Source organism: Apodemus sylvaticus, chromosome 4 (assembly GCF_947179515.1).
Source record: "Apodemus sylvaticus chromosome 4, mApoSyl1.1, whole genome shotgun sequence".
In the NCBI taxonomy this organism is placed as follows: Eukaryota; Metazoa; Chordata; class Mammalia; order Rodentia; family Muridae; genus Apodemus; species Apodemus sylvaticus.
Genome location: NC_067475.1, coordinates 56,242,329 through 56,263,107, shown reverse-complemented (window position 1 = coordinate 56,263,107; position 20,779 = coordinate 56,242,329). Strand labels below are relative to the sequence as shown.

At 49.6% G+C, this 20,779-nt stretch overlaps 1 protein-coding gene across 1 annotated transcript; it reads right to left on the bottom strand.

The window, feature by feature from the left end:
- Positions 1-10,505: 10,505 nt before the first annotated feature.
- Positions 10,506-20,779, bottom strand: LOC127682136 (chymosin-like). The gene is made up of 9 exons (XM_052178534.1): positions 20,718-20,779; positions 18,732-18,882; positions 17,752-17,869; positions 17,271-17,389; positions 15,156-15,355; positions 13,447-13,560; positions 12,569-12,713; positions 11,947-12,045; positions 10,506-10,637 (listed from the first exon to the last, which is right to left on the bottom strand). Exons 1-9 carry the CDS (start codon positions 20,777-20,779, stop codon positions 10,506-10,508), a joined length of 1,140 nt encoding a protein of 379 aa, XP_052034494.1.

Below are 20,779 nucleotides of genomic sequence, written 5' to 3'. Positions count from 1 at the left end.
AGCCTCCAGGGCTTTAAAGGGGTTCGTTCCTTCACCTGCATGTATATTATGGAGTCTGGTCCATGTCGTCTCTAAAAACCCACTCTGCCCCTTCTTCTTATAGAAGCAGCTCTCACAGAGAATGGAGAGACAGGGTGGGTGAGGTGGGATTTATAGGGAGGAAGATCAGTGGTGACGGTTTAGTTCCAGAATGATGTTGGAGACACCAGGTGGAATTCTAATGATTGGCCTGCAGCAGCCACACAGAGGGTCGGTCATGCCCAGAGAAGGCTCTGAAGGAGGTAAATGCTTTGACTCTGTCATCTCATCCAAGGAGGAGATCACAGGCAGGCAGTTGGGGAGCCTCTGTCTCTACTCAAATCTCCTCCTTGGACCATTTGGATGTCAAGATGGGAGCCTGGATATGAATTGCATGGCAAAGGGCAGCAAGACTGAGCGAGCCCCTCCCCCACTGAACACATTGCAATCCCTGTAACCCTCTACGTGTGGTCTCACATAGCAAAAGACACTTTGAAGATGTGATCAAAGCTGAGGCTCTGGAGATGGGGAGGGCCTGGAGCATCTCAGTGAGTTCTATGTCATTACAATGGTGCTTACAGGATACAGGAAGTCAGAGCCAGGAGATGTGACTACAAAAGTGTGGGTCCTGGTGAAGGAGTAGGAGTCTGTGCACTGGCGATGGAACAGGAATGTTCAAGGGACCATGTATGGTGGCAGCAGTCACTAGACAAAGACTCCCAAGAAGGTGACAGTCCTGTGATGCCCAGCCTCTGATGCACAAGGGTTGAACCCCAGATGTTTTTTGTACTGGCTGGTTTTGTGTGTCAACTTGACACAAGCTGGAGTTATCACAGAGAAAGGAGTCTCCCTTGAGGAAATGCCTCCATGAGATCTAGCTGTGGAGCATTGTCTCAGTTAGTGATCAAGGGGGGGAAGGGTCCAGCCCCTTGTGGGTGGTGCCATCCCTGGACTGGTGGTCCTGGCTTCTATAAGAAAACAAGCTGAGCAAGCCAGGGGAAACAAGCCAGTAAGGAACATCCCTCCATGATCTCTGTATCAGCTCCTGCTTCCTGACCTGCTGGAGTTCCAGTCCTGACTTCCGTTGGTGATGAACAGCAATGTGGAAGTGTAAGCTGAATAAACCCTTTCCTCCCCAACTTGCTTCTTGGTCATGATGTTTGTGCAGGAATAGAAACCCTGACTAAGACACACAGACACACACACACACACACACACACACACACACACCTCTGCCATTCTGGGTAAAGGCCTGGAGAACTGGAAAGGGAGAGCTCAGCCCCACACTGGGCCTGACGACATCAGATGACAGTGAGAGTCCCAGCTGCTGAAACCTTCAAGGGCACGTCCTAGGGGCAGTCCTCAGGGCAGGGTTGAACAGCTAACCTGTGCTAACTCCCTGGAGGGAGTCACCCCCAGCATCCTCTGGCTGGATCTTCTCAAGCCACCATAACACAATGCCACAGGCTGGGATGCTCCGACCACACTTTGGGAGGTTAGAACTCTAAGAGCAACGTGCTGCCATGGTTGGTTTCTGGTGAAACCTCTCTTCCTGGCATTCAGCTGTGTCCCTTCGCTGTGCCCTCTTTTCCTCGGTGCACACATATGTCTAATGCCTCGCCTGCTGCTTCTCAGATGAGGAAGGCCTGCCTTCTTGCCCTCAATTTAACCTTAAAGGCCTCATCTCCAAATCCAGTTACTTTGGGGGCTAGAGCACAGTACATGGATTTAAGGACTAGAAGTCAGCTGTCCCCACCACATCACTTAGGCCCTCCAGCTATCCCTGTTAAGGTGACAGAGGTCACATCATATCATCTGGGTGCCTTTGCAGGCTTCAGAGACAGGGAAGCCAGACAGGCCCTACCCTGGCCAGGGGGTGAACTAGATTTCGAGAGAAGGGAGCACTTGGGGTTCTCAGAGCCCAGGCCACAGCTGCTCCTCTCCTTGCTGTTCAAAGCCCTGTTCCAGAGCCAGGCTCTGAAGCACACGCTGGATGGAAAACACAGAGTGTGGACCGGCAACTAGGACACCGGGGCCTGACGGAGATGTCTGTGCTGCTCGTGGGCATAAATAACAGTCCGGCAGATGGAATCTGATTTCAGAATCACCAGCTTTTCTAGGACACTGCAACCGACTAGGAGGACAATGGAACAGAATATTAAAAATGTAAACCCAAAAATGTCACCTCCCAATAAATGTCACCAGGAGAAAACTTCCAATAGCTGCTACTTCTTGCTAGAGTTGAGATCTGGAGTGCCCCCTGAGGGCCGTGTGTTTACTGTTTGGTCCTCTGCCTGTGGGACTCCTGGGAGCTGATGAGACCTTCAGAAGGTGCCTAGCAAGAGGGAGTTATGTCACAGGCTGTATCCATGAAACCGATGTGGGGATCCTGTTACCTTCCTGTCACTCTGCCTTTGTTTCTGAGCTTCTATGACATGAATTTATTTGCTCTGCTACAAACTACCTACCATCATATGTTTTCTCCCCACAGAACAACACATTTTCCAACCAGAGACAGAAGCCTGGGACACCCCAAATAAGCCTTTCCTCCTTGTAAGTCAGTTTTCTGGGGTAGTTTGCCCCAGTAACAGAAAGCTGACTGGCATATTCTGTAAATATCTCTGTGTGATTTGGCATTTATTGTGGCTTTAGCACCTGGTGCTAGGCACACCCAGGAAGGAGCAGATGAGACAGAAATGTACTCCAACAACAGGATATATAACCCCCCCATCTCAGGCAAGCCAGCTATGTGAGAAAGATGACAGGTTTCTCTAGCCCATTTTTCCACCATCCTACATCAGGGATCTCTGGCTACCTGAAGACCTCTGCTCTCTGAGGCCAGGCAGGTTGGGATCCATGGGATGATTGCTGTTAGAAGCTCTAGTGGGTAAGTCCCAGTAGGTGACTGCTGGTACAGGCTGGCAGACATGAGGAGAAAGAAGGGCATCTCTTGTAGGATGCCACTCCAAGCAAGCATCTCTTCTAGGATACAGGACTTGACAGAAAAAAAAAATGTCCAGGAGACATATGTGCAAACAGCCACTAGACTCCTCAAGGATTGCCTTGCCTCTGCAGGCTGCAGAAGCTCTTCTTGTCCCTCTTGAATCCAAACAAATTCCCCCAAGGCTGGTTCAGATCTACAGCCAGCCAGGCTGGCATCCAGCGATGGGCGTGTCCATGTGGAGTCTTATGTTCAATTCCTCTGACTCTTCGGCTAAGGACAATTTCTAAAGAGTCCAGATTCCTAATCTATCCTCCCTCTGTTGGCTGTGCTGAGGACTTCTGGCTGTCCTGTGGACTCAGGGAAACACTTTTCTCTATTCTTTACTTATAGTCCTCATGCATGGGGAACATGCACTGAGATCTGTGCCCCTGAGATCTGGTGTGGAGACTATGGTTGTGGCTAGGGGTTATAGGGAAAGACATTTCCTTCAGATTGTCCTAGCACCAGTTTAAAGCTGGAGGAGGTAAGGTTAACTCTACAGAACACAGCTAGAGACGGGCTTATTTGCAGACTCCTTGTTCCCTCTCATGTGCCTTAAGAAGAAAGCTCTGACGGCACAGTTATTCTAGTCTAATGCTAAACAGAGTCCTGGGAAAGAAGGGAGTTCTCCCATGTCATGGCCTGAACTTGGAGCCCATGGGTAGAGCTTCAACCATGGCTATTGGAGAATGCATCTCCCATACCAGAGGAGACAGTGAAGGCCACCACAGTCCTCAAAAGGGAAGTGAAACTCTACCAAAAAGAAGAAGGGAATGAGTTTTCCCATTGTGGTGGTTTGAATATGTTTGGCTCCCAGGGACTCATGTGTTTGGATGAGTAGCCCATAAGGAGGAGGACTATCAGGAGGTGTGGCCTTGTTGGGGTAGGCATGGACTTGTTGGCAGAGTTGGGTCACTGTGAGAGCAGGCTTTGAGGTCTTCTGTGCTCAATCTCTGCCCAATGTGGATCCAGTCTCCTCCTGGCTGCCTTCAGATCAAGATGTAGAACTCTTAGTTTCTTCTCCAGCACCATGTCTGCCTAAACACCGCCATGCTTCCTGCCATAACAGACTAAACCTCTGAAACTGTAAGTCAGCCCCAATTAAATGTTGTTTTATAAGAGTTGCTAGGGTCACGGTACCTCTTCAAGGCTGTGAAAATCCTAAAATACCCATCTCATTCAGACCCAGCCCTGGCACCACACCCAAATCCCCATAGGTCTAGTGGGTCAGATGCTAGCACTGTAAATGCTGAGGAGGGTTGGGGAGGATTCCCTGCTGGCCTGGAAGGCCAGTGCTGTCCTGAATCCCTTAAGACACACACAGTAGACACATTCTCACCAGGACAGCTCAGCTCAGCTCAGCACACAATCCCAGTATCACAGCAATCTAGAAAGATTGGAGAGACAGGACTCTAGAGATCAAAAACAGAAAAATAAAGGCTACCCAGACATATGCAGAGTTAGGGGTGGAGGACAGAGACTTCTTATCTATCTCCTAAAGAAGCCACCACTCTGCTCTGCATGAGAGAGACAGTCAAGTCTATTGTCTTCTTGACTACTGCCCCACAAAGTCACCTGAAGTGGGCAAGAATGTCCCAGGGTATAAACAAAATGCTCTAGATTGGTCTAGTCACTAGAGGGCGCTCCAGGACTAGAGCTGCCTCCTAGGCTGGAAAATTGAGGACTGTTTATTCACTCAACAGAACAATTCTACGCCAACACCAAAACACTATAAAGAGTTAGAAATTACTTCTCCTTCATTAGAAAGTCAGACAATATAAGTAAAAAGTAGTGTATTCATGTTTACCCATGAATGAAAAAAATAATAAAATAAAATAAAATAAAATAAAATAAAATAAAATAAAATAAAATAGGAAAGACATGACTGCTCCTAGGTGTGGTAAAGGAGAAACCTCATTATAGATAAAGGGTGAGCATAGCCAGAGGCAGGGACATCTGGGAGAGTCCTGAGTGGACATGACCCCGAGCCATGTGAGAAGGGGGAGCCAGACCAAGAGGCCAGGAGGATAAACGGTAGGCAAAGGGACCAGGTAACCAAAATGGCTGGATTATATAGGGAAGGGCGGCTGGGGAAAGGGCAGCCCACCCCTGGGCTGAAAGAGTTTAGGCTGGGATCAGGGGATGCCAGTCCCTGCAAACAGGGACTGAGGGATGCTGGGAGAAGCTGGTGTCTACTTTGATATGTTAATGGATATTTCAGTGAGCTCTCGACCCTGGTTTGAGACCTAACAACCCACTGGTTCTCTCCCTCTTACTGCGCTGCTAACATTCTTTCATATCTTTGTCCAACTGTTTTTTTCATATCTTTGCATTCTCATTAACCCTATCTTTCTGGCCTCACTTTCAAGCTCAATATTCTCAGTCTTGTTCAAAGTCTCCTCTCAACCCGACCGATAACTGTTGGCATTTAGTCTAGGCTCCGCCCCACAGTTACCTGGCAACAGCCAGGTGTGCCTGACTCACCATAAAAGGGGTTGCTTGCCCCCTCCTCCCTCTCCGGCTCCCTCCTCCCTCTCCTGCCCCCTCCTCCCTCTCCTGCCCCCTCCTCCCTCTCCTGCCCCTCCTCCCTCTCCTGCCCCTTCTTCCCTCTCCTGCCCCTCCTCCCTCTCCTGCCCCTTCTTCCCTCTCCTGTCCCCCTTCTCTCCATTCACTTCCCTCCCACCTCTCCACATGCTCATAGCCAACCTACTCCTCTCTCTCTCTCTCTCTCTCTCTCTCTCTCTCTCTCTCTCTCTCTCTCTCTGCCTTTCTCTGACTCTCCTCCCTCCCCTCCCCTCCCCATTCCCTGAATAATCTCCATTCTATATTATACCATCATGTGTCTGGTCCCTCAGGGGGAAGGGACACCTCAGCAGGGCCCGCAGAGGCGCCCCCTTCCCCGACACCTGACTGCGCATCCACCAAATATATTCCTTCTCTCCCTTATCTTTTTATAAAACAACAATAACATGCACTTCCTGTTTGCTTGATTTGGGCTGTTTTCTTTTGTCTAGTTTGCAGCACTGAGAATTAAACCACACGCGACAAGGACCTCCCACATGCATCTATTTGTCTGCGCGTCTGCAAAATACAGAAGACCACGCCCCCTGTACAGGGAGGGCCTTTCTGTGTGTTCACTAATGGACGCAGTGCCTAGAGCAGTGTGTCCCATTCTAAAAGGACAAGTAACAACCTGGGGGTAGGACTCAGCCATGGATTATTCCTGAGATTTGGGAAAGGGGGGGTTGGGCACCTTCTCAGAGGAGGTGACACTCAAGCTGGCTTGAAGGATGAGGAGCACGTGAAGGCAGAGAAGGCAAGGACCACAGCATGCCTAGGGGACAGCAGGGATGATGGCAGAGGCATCTGTGTGAGGCTGGGAATGACACAGGCCGATGGACAGTCCGGATGTCCCTCTCGCGTGGGCACTGTGCTCTCCCCACAGCTGCTGCATGGCGTGGCCCTCAGGGGTGAGCAGAGCTCCCTGACAGCAGCCGGCCTCATTCCTCAGCTGCCCTCACCCTCCTGAGGCCTCACTGCCTGCTCCCAGTACGGTATCATGGAGCTGTGTACCATTCTGGACTCCACCATGGCGAAGCCTCTGCCATCCCTGTCCATGGTGAAGCCTCTGCCATCCCTGTCCATGGTGAAGCCTCTGCCATCCCTGTCTATTCTGTTTTCCCTTCTGCCACTAAGAAGAAACAAGCTGCACAGCTCCAGGAAAACAATCCATCATTTTGTCATAACATTTCCATTTCAAAGGCTTCCCTTCCAAGCGGCTCCTAGGCTAACTCTTCCTCTTGTTAGGATGAGAACTGGCAAGGAGTGAGTGAGGGGAGGCAGAGGGGCTGGAAAAGGGCATGAGGCCTGAGGGGTGTGTGTGTGTGTGTGTGTGTATTGTATGTCTGTGTCTGTGCATGTCTGGGTGTGTCTTTGTGTGTTTGTGTGTCTGTGTGTGTCTGTATATGTGTGTGTCTATGTGTGGTATGTCTGTGTGTCTGTGTATATCTGTGTGTGTATGTCTGTGTGTGTCTGTGTGTTTATGAGTGTATCTGTGGATGTGGGTGTGGATGTATATCTGTATCTGTGTGTGTGTGTGTGTATGTATCTGTATCTGTGTATGTGTGTCTGTTGATGTGTCTGTGGGTATGTTGATGTGTCTGTGGGTATGTCTGTGGGTGTGTCTGTGTGTGTATCTGTACGTCTGTATGTGTCTTGTATATGTCTGTGGGGATTGTCTGTGTGTATGTGTCTGTGTGTGTATCTGTATGTTTGTGTATGTGTATGTATATGTGTGTGTATGTGTGTGTGTCTGTGTGTGTGTCTGTCTGTGTGTGTACACGTGTTTCTCACACTCATTCCTCATGCCATCTTATCGGAGCTGTTCTCACTCATGTTACAAAGGCACAGCTGCCCACAGGGACTGAGCCTCAGTGTTGTGCCAGGAGCTCTACCCTACTACACAGCAGGGATTCAGAGGAGACAGACCCCCACTGTCCTGCAGCATCTCCAGAGATGGGTGCCTGACTCAGATGTTCTGTTTTAAATGGCACTGCTGAGTGGCAGATCAGGGCGCCCTCCTAGAGCAGATGATATTTAAGTTGGTCTGAAGAATGAGGAGAGCTAAAGGTGAGAGATAAGGAGAAGCATAGAATGGGGCCCAAAGCCCTGACTGGGTGCCGGGTGAGGCTGCACGCCACCGCCACCCAGGGCCCTCTGCAGTTCTCACCTTGCCCTGGTCCACCACCAGACACAGTGTGTTTGTGTGCCAGCCCAGCCCTGCAGAGCATCTCCTGCCCTGGCCCCAGGCCACACCGCACTTAGATGTGCTGGTGGTTTCTTCATTCACCCCTAGCAGAACCCCTGAAAAGTTGGGTCCAGGCCCAGCACTCAGGAGACCCTTTGTAAATAGTAATTCTCTAAAGGCAACTAGTGCTCCTCCCACCCACGTGATCGAAACTAAACACCCGCCTGGTTAATAACTGAAGACAGGCAGTTAGATCTGAGATCTGGTAATGACTGGAATGCTTCCATAAGATGCTAACATGGAGAACATTACAGGGAGAGCACTGGCCTGAGTCCACAGAAGAATCAAGGCCACAGCTCGCCTTGCAGCTCATAACCAGAGAAGGCCAGGATGAGGATGCTACACCAGGCGTATCCTCACCAACAGCTCACAACAGGGAAGACCGCCAGGGCTAGGAGAGCACTACGGGGTGGTGCTGTCCTACCTAAGCCTTGCATTTATGACAGTCACCACATTTAGACTCTCTCCATGGTCTCCAAATAAGGCTTGAGTGTTTAAAATACAATTGTTAAATGTAAACCTTTAAAGTGCATAACAAGATTTTTATAAGCGTATCCAATAAATCTTTTGCTTTTTTAAAAGAAGTCTATGCAAAGGCTGAAAATAATGACCGTGGCCCAATTCTGTCTCACTCTTCACAAATAGACAGTATTGATCTGTGAAGAGTAAGACTGAGAGAAGCTAGATCTTACTCCTTCTTAGCAATAACTTTGCTTTCCTGGCTCCCTGGGACTCAGAGACCAGGACCTGACCACTGCAGCCACCACCCCCTGTCCTGAAACCCCTTTATAGTCTCATGACCTCTGCCCCAAGCCACCCCAGACTCTCAGCTCCCCAGAGATATAGCTGGAGTCATTCCTCCAATGCCTCACTCCCATAGCCCAGTTCTGTGCTTTTGCTATTAGAGGCCACAGCTGCCCCTCTAAAGACCCCATTACCCTGGCCCTTCATCTTGATAATGCTGAGAAAGACCCAATAATAATAATAATAATAATAATAATAATAATAATAATAATGTGATAACATTCCACTATGACCACCACTGCCCGCTTTAATCTCCCCTGAAGTATCATTGCCAAGCCAGGAGCTTCCAGCCCCTGAGACACTGCTTGTCTTATAGCTCCTCCCCCATTTGCAGGACCAGCCAGTGGTCAAGACAAAGTGGGTCTTTCAGGAGGAAGTGAGTCAACTCCATAAGTACCACCACGTCTAACCCTTCAGTGTCGCTATGTGATAACACTGTGACTATAAAAGGCTGATAGCGGGAGTCTGGGCTCCCATGATCATCCTAGGGGAAAGCCCGTCAAATGAATGCAGTACCAGGGCTTAGGAGATGGCTTAGCCAGCAAGGCACTTGCTCTGCAAGCATGAGGACCTGAGTGTGGGCCCCAGAGCCCATGTAAAGATGCTGGGCATGTTGGTACAAACCTGTAAGTCCTGCACTGAGGCAGAGACAGGAGAATCCCTGAAGACCTTAGTCAGCCAGTGTAGTCTTGCTGGTGAGCTCCAGGCGGGGCAATGAGAAATCCTGCCTCAGAGAGGTGGACAGTGTGCCTGAGGACAATGCTCAAGGCTGTCCTCTGACTTCCACATGTGCTCCTGCACACACACACACACGCACACACAGACAAGCACACGCACATGCAAAGAAAACGAGAAAGGGGCATAGATGCACATGTGTGCGAGCCTAGAAGAGTACTTTCTACAGAGTCAGCACAGACCCGGAGCTCCAGAGATCTACCCTGGAAGCCTGTCTGCCTGTGCCCCAGGGTGACTGAGGGAAAAACAGAACCTTCAATCCCCTGCTCTCACTCTGTGAGGTCTGGCTCTCCAGAACCATCCTTTAAGAAGAATGTGCAAGGCTGAGGGTGGAGGCCCTCCATCTTCTTGATACCCAGTCCTTGATGGGGACTTGACTGCTGGCACCTGGCCTCAACTACCAGCCTCAAAGCAGACCAACATGATTGTCTATACCTGAGCACTGATTGTCACTTGTGACCCTAAGAAAGAATGGGACAGTGTCCAGGTTCCTAACCACCCAAGATAAACAGCAATTTTTTGTTATTGTTGTTTTGGTTTTGGTTTTGGTTTTTCAAGACCGGGTTTCTCTGTGTAGCCCTGGCTGTCCTGAAACTCGCTCTGTAGACCAGGCTGGCCTTAAACTCAGAAATCCACCTGCTTTTGCCTCCCAAGTGCTGGGATTAAAGGTGTGTACCACCACTGCCCTAAACAGCAATTTATAACCCTGGGCTCTTCCAAGATATTTTGCATCTCTGGTCCATGTCTGCAACAGGAATGAAATCCTACTCTTCGTGTACTGGAGTCATCCTCTCCATGGGCTGAGTGTTGTCTACTGAACCCTAACACCGTACTCTACTCCTCAGATACCATTTTCTAGAAAGTTCTAGAGTGGAAAGACAGGTGGACAACACCTAGTCTCCTCCATCTCAGTGCAAAATAGTCATCCCCTTCGTAAAAGTTGCTACCCAGCAACCGCATTCCCATCCCTCCCCAGTTCATGCAGCCACGGCTCTGCCCACGTTGCAGGCACAGCCCAATCTCATATTGATGCAGAGCCCTTGAAAACAAAAGAAAACAGTCTTTGAGGAAATGCAGTGTTTATTGGGAATGTTCCACTTCATAAAGTGTGTGTGTGTGTGTGTGTGTGTGTGTGTGTGTGTGTGTGTACTTGTATTATCAGACAGCCTTGGCCAGCCCGACACGATTGTTGGCCCTGTCAAACACACTGTAGAACTCCCGAATGAAAACATCCCCAAGGATCCACATCTGGGAGCCCTGCTTGAAGCCGCTGGTGCAGGAGCCCTGGAACTGGACGAAGCAGGAGTGCCATGAGGTCGGATTCAATGGCAAGAGTTCTCTACCCCGACACTCAGTCACTGTCTGTTGTCTCATTGCGTCCTGAGATCGCCTTCCCAGGTAAGCAAAGACAATGAGAGTCCTCACACTCAACAGATGGAGAAAGCAGGGCCTGAGGAGACTGCTCAGCAGTTACCAGGCTCGCTTCTTGCAGAGGACCAGAGGTCCCAGCACCTACATTGGGCAGCTCCAGGGGGTCTTATGCCCTCTTCTGGCGTCTTAGGCAACTGCATTCACGTGCATATACCCTCTACACACACACACACACACACACACACACACACACACACACAAACAAAAAACAATTAAAATTAAAAACAATGAACTGGAGAGAGGGCTCAGGGGTTACCAGGCACTTGTTGCTTTTCTAGAAGACCCAGTCTCCAACACCCACATGATGGCTCACAACCATTGGTGACTCTAGTTGCAAGAGGTCTGACATCCTATTCTGACCCCCATGGGCACTAGGCTCACATACTATGTATACATGCATGTGGGCAAAATACTCAGATAAACAAAAATAAAGAAAAAATTAAAATTTCGTTTTTTGTTTTTTTGTTTTTTTTGGTTTTTTTGTTTTTTTTTTGTTTTTTTGTTTGTTTGTTTGTTTGTTTGTTTTTTTGAGACAGTGTCTTTCTATATATAGTCCTGGCTATCCTGGAGCTCACTATGTAGACCAGGCTGGCCTCAAGCTCACAGAAATCCTCTTGTCTCTGACTTCCACATACTGGGATTAAAGGCTTAAATAAATGAATAGATCTTAAGAAAATTAAATTGACTTAATCTGAGGTGATTTGGTGAGGCCCTGTGACTCTGAGTCCTGGCCCCATGTACTGTACCCCACATTTCCACCCCTTACCATCAGACTCTCAGCATCCATCACCCTAATCGTCATTAGTCTATGGTACTCAGGAGCAGGCCACATTGAGACCAGCAGTCCCACAATAGCCAAAAAGAGATAAAGAAACCCTAGACAGAATTCTAAGCTACCAGGGCTTGGAAGCTTGAACTGTGGATAGAGGCCCTGATGGGCAGTTTAGATCCAATCTATATCCTTTCTCCAAGCCCTTGGCACTCTGTCCTTCCTGTTTTCTGTTTTTCAGGAAGACTCTAGAGTGGTCGCAGAAAGAATCCCAATGATAATCAATACGACCCATTCAAGAGGCCTTGTACTCTTGGTCTGGCCCATGCCATTAGTCTTCATCAGAGTCCCAGGGGAAGGGACGCTAGATGGACCCAGAGCATCTCTGGAAGTGCATACCTGGTTGGTGTAGGCAGAGGGTGGCAGTGGGAACTCCCTACCATGGATCTCAAAAACAACAGTGGGCATGATGTCCAGCCTCCAGCAGTCGATGTGAAACTAAGAGAAGCAAAAGGAATGTCGTTTATCAAGAGAAGCACTGATGGTGCAGAACTCCTTCCTCCACACTGTGTGACTCTTCTCAGAGGGAAATGGAGGTTGTCCAAATGGGGTGGGGTCTCAAAACATAGCTGATAGATGTATCAGCTTTCAGCGACACAGGGACAGACCCCAACATGGAACAACTTCTGTGTCTTCCTTATAGGACCAGTCAGGGTGTGTACAAGTATCTCAGGAAAAGGGGAGAGGGGTGCACTGGTGGTAGCGATGGATCAGGTAGAACAAGAAGGCACAGCAAAGGTTAGTGAGTCACAAAAGGTTTAGCCTCTCAGAGGACCAGGAAACAGATGAGATCCACTGTGCAGAGGAAGCACAAAGCTCCCACAGCAAGGACAGACCAAAGCTGGAAGGGAAGCACTGGCCACGTTTACATAGGCTCACCCAACGTTCTCCTTCAACATTTCTTCTGAGTGGAAAGGGTCTCTTGATTTGGGGAGTTTTCTGGAAGTAAGCCTGACCTTACCTGGTCATAATGGCCCTGCACAGCGCCAATGGCCTGCTGGATATTGAGGATGTCTCTACCAGGCCCCGTCAGCAGGGCGGTGCCTGTGTCCAGCACGGCAGGGCAGCCCCCTTGGCAAGCCACCACTTCATCATTGATTGTGATCCTGGAAGATTAAACGGAAGGGCCTCAGGTACCAACCTATACCCAGGTTTCTAGCCCTGGCTCCTTCCTGCCGCTGTCAGGATCCCCAAGGAAGGGGGGAAGTCCAAATCCCTCTTTTGAACCTCTTCTTAGAACCACCAAAACTTCCCAAGATCACAGACTGAACTATTTCCCCTCAGTTGGTGGCTAAATTGAAAAGAGCTCAAATTGCAAGGATTCCAGTAACAACAAAACTATCCACCTGCACGCCATTCCGTGGGTGGGCTGAAGACTCACTAGTTGCCTAAAGATCCAGTTTCACATTTTCTCTGCCAGGTACGTGATACCTGTCTCAGATAAGTCTCCGACCGTTTGTACATACATGAGCTTCTCATGAACAAAACGGGTCCATGAGTATTCCATGAATCAGCTTCCTCGGAGGATAGTCAAGAGGTCCAAATCAAAAGTCTATAACCTGCACACTGAGAGCAATAACGGCACCCACCTCCTACAGGCTCAGTGGCGACCAAAGAGACATCCATAGGACCACTCAGCACAGTGCCTCCAGGCAAGAGGCAGGCAGTGCAAGGCTGGATATAGCATAACCACTTGCAGAGGATGCTGGCATCCCAGCGAGCAGTCAGAGCTACTGGGTACAACTCTTCCCGGCCCTGTAGTGTGTCACCGGAGCCTCCATATCCACACACCAAGAGCAAGCCTCTAGCAGGGGTCTGTGCAAGGTTCCGCTCACCTACCTGTCCACTGTGAACTGCCAATATCCCTGCACTGTCACCGGCACCCAGTGCAGTGAGCCTGTGAAGTAGGACTGGTCGATGGCCCCCAGCGTGAGCATGCTCCCTTGGTCATTCCTGGAACCAAGAAAGGCCTCTCTGTAGCACCAGACACCCGTGCTGGGGAAGAGTGGTCAGTCCCATCCCCAGGCAGATGGGTGGAGACCTAGAGGCCTTTCACTGCCTCTCTCCCACCCAACCCAGCAACCTCAGTAGCCTCTCCCTCCGGCAGGCTTCACCATGACTCCCGGCTGCAGTTTCCTGCTCCTCTCAGCCTCACAGTCAGGATTCAGCACTGCCATGGGGGAGGGAGGGAGTCACCACACAGGTCAGGGGACCCCCAGGTTCTGCTAGGCTATCCTCAGACCCTCCCAGCACCCCCCTTGAATCCCCATCCCAGGCCAATAGAAAAGTCGTCTTCAACCAGGCCCCACACTTTGGATTAAAATTGCCTCCCAGTCCCTTCTGCTCCCTCGGGGACACAGTTGCATGCGTACTGCTTAGAGGGACACACTTATGCACAGTCCCCTCTATCCACGCTGGTCCACCTCCTACAAAGTGAGCCCTTCCCACATCCAGGTTCTAGAGCATAGAACCCGCTGCCTAAATCACACTGGCTCTCTGCCCCTCGCCTTGATAATTCCCACTCATCATCAGTGAATCATGTCCTGCCTTGTCCTGTGTGCATGTTCACACACACACACAGGCATACACACATGTCAGACTGGACAGCCCATGCTCTAAGGCACCCAGATGCCCCGCCCTTTGCTGGGACACCCTTCTCACAACTGCTTGATTACAATGTGAGTAGCTGTATGCTGTCTCTTTCCCTTGCTAAAATGTATCTTTCAGCTTGTCTTGTTGGCTTATGTATATATCCATGTCCTGGCCTAACCTCCTCATATTCATGGAATACACGAATGAATGAATGAGTGAATGAATGAATGAATGAATGAGTGAACGAATGACTATCTAAACGCATGCATGAATGAAATGCACCACCTTACTCTTTCCCTGGGGTCCTCTCTCCTCAGCTTCTTCTCCTGGGGGTGGTCTCTTTCTCCTTGTATAACCACATAGCCCAAGTCTAAGAGGAACTAGGTCATCATAAGGAGCAGGAAAATAAAGTAGCAACACTGTAGCAGGCTCCCTGAGATCGGAGGCCTGGCTCCGACACAAATTCCTGAATAAGCAATCCTCCTTTTCTCTCTCTGGTAGCAGAGAACCCTGAACTCTTTAGGACTGAGGATCTCAAAATCATTGACAATGATTCTGGATATCCTGTCTCTTTGGAAGAACGGGTTAAAAACCCTTATCTAGAGACGGAAACAGGCCTTGTTTTTGTTGTTGTTATTTGTAGTGCCAGGGATTGAACCTGGGGCCTAGCACGTGCAAGCTCTCTAACACATCTCCAGCAAGGGCTTAGCATTTTGTGGGGGATGGGGGTGTAAAATGAAAATCATCTCATCTTTGGCCCAGTAAACTCTGGTTGCAGGAATGATTCCAGTAAGATCTTTGGACAGAAGGACAGAGGCGCTTGGAAACCAGGATAGAGATAGTTTGGATAGTTTGGTACCTTAGCAAGTAGTGTCTCCAAAGGACAGACAGACATTCACCTCTGCCAACAGGGCTTGCCAGAAATCAGTCAGGCCCTTGGTGGGACCAGCTCCTACCTGCTCATGTAAATGGAGAACAGGTCTTGGGCCACCAGGTGCCTGTTCATCATGTTGTCAAATATGGGTACTGAGTACTTGGAGGCAAAAGTAGGGTAGGCCAGGCCCAGGATGCCATCGAACGGAGAGTAGGCGAAGATGTCACCTGGCTCCTGGGTACTCAGGCCCACAGTCTGGTGGGAAACTACGATATCAGAGACCTGGAAAGAGGGAAAAAGAAGTTATCGTGATGATTTCCACCTGTGAGCTTCTGCAGCCAGTGAGGAAGGATCCCAGGGAGGGGGCAGCCAGTCTGGGGTCACAGGCCAGTGTCAGAACGCCAGCCCTCACCCTCCTGTCTTCACTTGGATAGATTACACGGGGTTAGCTTTAGCTTAAGAGACTGGAGTGGGCTGAGCCCTCCATGTTTTCTGCTTGCTTTTGAAGAACTGCTCAGATGAGACTGGAAGGGAAAGAGGAGACAGTGTTGGTGCAGACACAGGTCTCACGTCGGGCACAAGCTGAAAGGAAGTGGGCTGACGATTGTTCTAAGGCTGCCTGCAGAAACAGCTGCACCTTTGAGCTGTGGTCCTCTCCCGTGGTCCTCCCATGGGCAAAGCAGGTGCCATGTGGTTCCCTATTCAGTCACTTGCTGACTGAGCTTGAATAAGTTCCTCTCCAGGCCCCAGGCCCTTATCTGACAGATAGAATGCTAATGCCTGCATCTCCGATAAGTGCCTAAGCTTTAGCTGAACAACCTTTGAACATTCACTGGATGTCTGTTTACTGAAGAGTTATTGGTACCATGCTAAAGAAAATGTTTTCATTTGCCCATTTCCCTAGAGGATAGATGTGTGTTCTGGGCCACACAAAGGGCTGAAGCAGGTCTCCTGCCTTTGTTCTGTCCCGTTAAATTAATTAGTCTCCACACAGGGCAGCAAATGTGAAGTTTAAAGTGTGAGATCAAACCTGCCACACAGGCTACACCTGCCTGAGGCATCTTGGTAGAGGCGGAACTGAAGCAGGAATCATCGCTCCGGGTCCTGCCTCTCACGACTTTTCTCATTCTCGCCCCTTAGCTCCCGGTTGCCCCGCCCCAATGCTGGCCTCTGTCCCCTTCCTGAGCTGCTTCAGCTCCTCCCTGTCCCAGGGTTTTTGCAATCAGCTCGTCTGCAGTGCTGACCCCAGATCATCTCTGGCCTAGCTTCCAGAAGTGTATCGCTTGTGTTCCAGTTTGCCACGGGCAGCTGTGCCCACCAAAGCATTCTTCCACACATTCTAGTTTGATTTTCCTCATACCTTACTCAGCACATTCAAAGCCACCTGACTGGCCTTTTGTATAGCCCTTGCTCTCACAAGGCCACCTGAGCACCTTTTGCTAGAAAGCACAAGGCAAGCAGGTCCTCTCTCCACTTGTCCCCCACTATATCTTTCTTAGAGCAAGCATTCTTGGTATGAATAAATGAACCATGGCTAAGTACTAAGGAATAACTCAATTTTCTCCTTTGAGCCAACAAACTATTATTGAGAAGCTCTGACATGCCATGTATAAGGGTTTGAGGATAGAGCAATGGATAAAAGAAAGTCCCTGCCTTGGGGAATCTTTTATCCAACAGGAAAGGCCAATCGTGGATTTTACAAAGCAGTGATATAGAACATATCCGGTTCAATGAGCCCTCAGAAGAAAAACAAATCAGGGTAGGCCGTAGGCAGCGTGTGACTTTATAGGATGCTGGAGAGAGCTTGCTGATAGAGTAACACTCTGAAGAGAAGCAAAGGCTGGGGTAGAACAGATCAAAGGAAAGGTTTATACAAGTTATAGGGCCATATACAGAACATGTGTGGAGTCAAGTGACCCAAGTCCAGAAGTCTGGCCAAGATAGGAACATGAACACCAGGAACTGGGGAAGCATTTGAGTGGAGCTCTGAGAGCCGTCACAGAGCAAGCAATGGAGGAAGGAAGGGATTTTCACACAAATGGGTACCAGTGGGAACCCCTCTCAGAGCCACCCAGCAGACAGGACCCAAGGGATCCTCATTTCCCAGAGGCACAACCCATTGAAACTGGAGCGTCTTCTGGGAGAGACGGTTGCAGGGAAACTTCGGGGAAGCCCAAGCTGCTGCCACCTCACTTACTGTGACAGTGTCATAGGCCAGGAAGCCCTCCACTCTGCCCGTACCATACTGGACAAACAGCGGCTTGCTCAGGTTCTGGAAGGTGAAGGACTTGGATGGGTCAAAGCGGTGGTGGTTTCCTACAACAAAGACTCAAATTAGTGGCTCCTCGGTGTCCTCTTGTCCTCAACATTCTCAGCCAAGGTGGAAACCCTCGCTAGGCCTTGTAAGAGCACAGCTATGGATCAGCCATTCTCTCTGTGAAAAATATAGAATCTGGTCCCATAGTTTAGCCAAGAAAGCCAACCTCCAACCCCAACGCCCTGCGTGTGTAATTCCAAACACAAAGAGAAGAAAACCCAAGTGGGGGTTTTCCAAGACCATTTTCTGTTATCTCAGTAGCTTTAGTCGAGACCCTTCTCCTCTCTGGACCTCCATTTCCTCATCTGGGGGACAGAAAAGGAAGGGACAAGAGGGGTGGGCAGAGTGGGAAGTCACTCACGGCAGACTTTGCTGCTGCAGTAGACAGAGGGTACCCAGAGTTCTGAGGAGCCTGTGTCAAACACCACGGTGAACTCCTGGGGTGGCGTTCCAATGTAGATCGTGCCAAAGTACTCACTCTGAGAACAGACAGCTCTGGGTCAGAGGTGTAATCAGGGGTAGGGAACACTGGGGAAGAGCTGATGCGGGGAACAGGTAGATGCCTGTGAGTCCTGCGTTCCTACTCAGAGACCTGGGGAGAGGAGCATCAAGGAGAGAAAAGGAAAAATGGTACCCACTCCACAGAGAAGGTCTCTTCATCTCAGAGTCTTCTGCACTTCCCACCTCAGGCCCATACAGCAGTACTGAAATCAGCTCAAAAGCACACCGTGTGCCAGAACTGAAGTCCTGACTGGGGAAGAGACCAGGTTACCCTGCCAAGGCAGGAAGAAGCTAGCCATAGACCTGCTGAGAGCAGAGTCCCAGGAGCCCGTTCAAGCTTCCACTCTACCTGCTGCTCTCTGGAGGCTGGGGCAGGACTGTGACCTAGATGTAGAAATGAAAGCACAGGCATAAAAGTATTGGCTGTTTAGTGCAATGAGTTATGGGTGGGGGACAGACTCCAGAAAGGAAAAGCACACAATGGTATCCTTGCCTGGGTGCAAAGAAGAGAAAATAGAACCCATGCCTTCGAAGCTAAAGACCGGGCATCTGTCTCTGGGTCTGATGACCACACACTGAGATGTGTTTCCCTGATCCCGGGAAGCAGGCTGTCTGATGAAGGTCATCTGACCTCAGACCCATCCAGCAAGGCGTTTGGAGCCCTGAGGACCAGAGGGCTGCCTTTGCTGGCTCTGCTGACCCGTGGTAGAGCTACTGGCAGCAAGGAGGTGTCCTCCATGCCCCACAGACTCCATAATTCCTGAAAGGAGGAATGCTCTGGCAAGGCAGAGCCTGGGAACGTTAGAATTCATGCCTGAGAAGGTCTGCAGAGGCACTCACATCTAGATAGTTGATCAGAGGCTCACTGGCCACCACCCCGATATGGGAGTTCTTCTCGCTGAACTCATCCTGGTGTCCCCTCAGAAAGTCCTCCAGCAGTCCTTGCTCCTTCAGGGTGTTCCGCAGAGACTTCCCTTTGTGCAGAGGGATCCTGAGGAGGTGAGGTGAAGTCACAAGAAGGAAGAAGACCTGGCTCAATAAACCATCCCCGCACTCGGTCCCAGTTCTGTCTCTGGCCAGCAATCCACTAGCCGTACCAGCGATTTTCCAACTTTAAAAACCATAAGCCAAAGTGAAATAATGGCTTCCCTGTTGCTTTACAGGTCACTGTCTAGCGTCATTAAATCCAATGCCCTGATGTTTCTTGTTACTTTTCTTTTTCACTGTGGTAGAGACTCGCTACATTTGTTTCATGACTCCTTAAGTAGTAAGTTTTGTTACTCCTGGTTTGAAAGATACTAAGAAAACCATCACCAACTTCTCCCTGTGACCTTACTGTGCTGTACACTGCCCAAAGCCCAGAGGTCCCACAGTAAGAAGGAACTCTCTATGCAGAGATAAGGATGTCTCCTATGCAATGGCACCTGCTTCCGGCAATGATACCACCTTTTGCCAATCGCTTTTCTCTTCTCTGAATAGTGTTTTCACTAAAGTGGCTGGAAATTCTTCAAACCTCCTCAGCATGAGCAGGACACCAAATGGGACCTCTTGGCCCAGTTTAGCTTTGGGATAGTGAAGGCAATTCAACTGGGAAGGAAAAGATCAAGAGAGGAAGCTGCAGAACCTGACTCTGCCATGTTCCCTGGCACCCCGAAAACTCCCACAGCCCCCGATCTGCCACCAGGAGATTCTCCAACTCCTCTGAACTTCCACTGGGAGGCTGCCAGAGCCCTGTGATCCTCACTTTGGGGAGCAGTGGTGCTAATGCCTTTAGCTTCAGTTTCTTCTTATACAATAGAGTTATTCCTTCCTTTCCAATACTTTTTTATTCTGTACTTGACCATCTGACCATTTTCTCTCCCCATACATTAAATTAGAACTTTGTACATCTCACAGTCCCTATAACTTCTAACAATCATGTCGTCCTCTCTGAGAGCTAGTTGAAAAGACAACTTGAGATTCCAGAAGTACATATGCCATGTAGTAGTTTTAGGAACCTTGTTTTCCAGAGGAAAACCAGCTACAACCAGAATGCAGCTGTTACCTCATGCCAAGAGGCCAGCCTTGCCTGGAATTCACACCAGGGTCCTCATCTCCGGCTCTGACTCTTGTATAGCTGCCAGCATACCTTAGACTTGAGAAAAACCCATTGTCAGAGGGCCCTCACTGGCAAAGATACTCAACCTCTTTTCAAAGATCCAATCCAAGGAGGTATGCAGTCTTCTCTGTGTTCATGCCTTGACAGAACACACATATGAGCACCTGGGATGGGTGTGGGGACAGCAAGAGTGCAAGTCCAGCCAGGCTGAGCCCTGGTTCCTCCATTATGCCACATGGTGTTGGGTAGCAACACCAGGACTCTCCCAGAAAAACAGTCTCATTGTAAAGCGCAGATCATCTAACCCATGGCAGTAGAGGTGATGTCCTGGTTATTTTTGGAGAACCTACAAGCTTCTCTAAAGGAGTTCTTATACCAAGAAATCTATTTTAATGAGTGTGTATATAGATTCCACAGTAGGTCTAGCACTATTTGAAGCATTTTACAAATATTAATTCATGTAGTCTCATAACAGCCCTAAAATATGGGCATTATTAAGACCCTAATTTCATAGCAGATGAAGAAACTAAGGCCCAGAGGTGATAGAGCTGGAACCAAATGCTGGGTAGCTTTGTTTTTCTTTCTAGAAACCATGTTTTCCTCTCCCCAAGTCTTCCAGACTGACTTCCTGTCTTCAGGGTCACAAGAGTGAGAGCGATGCCCCTGGAGTCGGGACCTGAGGGCAGGAAGAGGAATAGTCCCCTGCCCACCCAGGATCCAACGCTCACCTGGTGACCACATGGCTCTGACAGATGGCCAGGGTAGCGAGGAGCAGCACGAAGCACCTCAT

Excerpts from the sequence above, each read along its gene's own strand:
- LOC127682136 (XM_052178534.1), bottom strand. The coding sequence starts at position 20,779 with ATGAGGTGCTTCGTGCTGCTCCTCGCTACCCTGGCCATCTGTCAGAGC. Across the intron at positions 13,561-15,155 it reads TTCTCCATTTACATGAGCAG|GAATGACCAAGGGAGCATGC; the intron begins GTAGGAGCTGGT and ends TCTTGGTTCCAG. Across the intron at positions 12,046-12,568 it reads TGCAGGGCCATTATGACCAG|TTTCACATCGACTGCTGGAG; the intron begins GTAAGGTCAGGC and ends TGCTTCTCTTAG.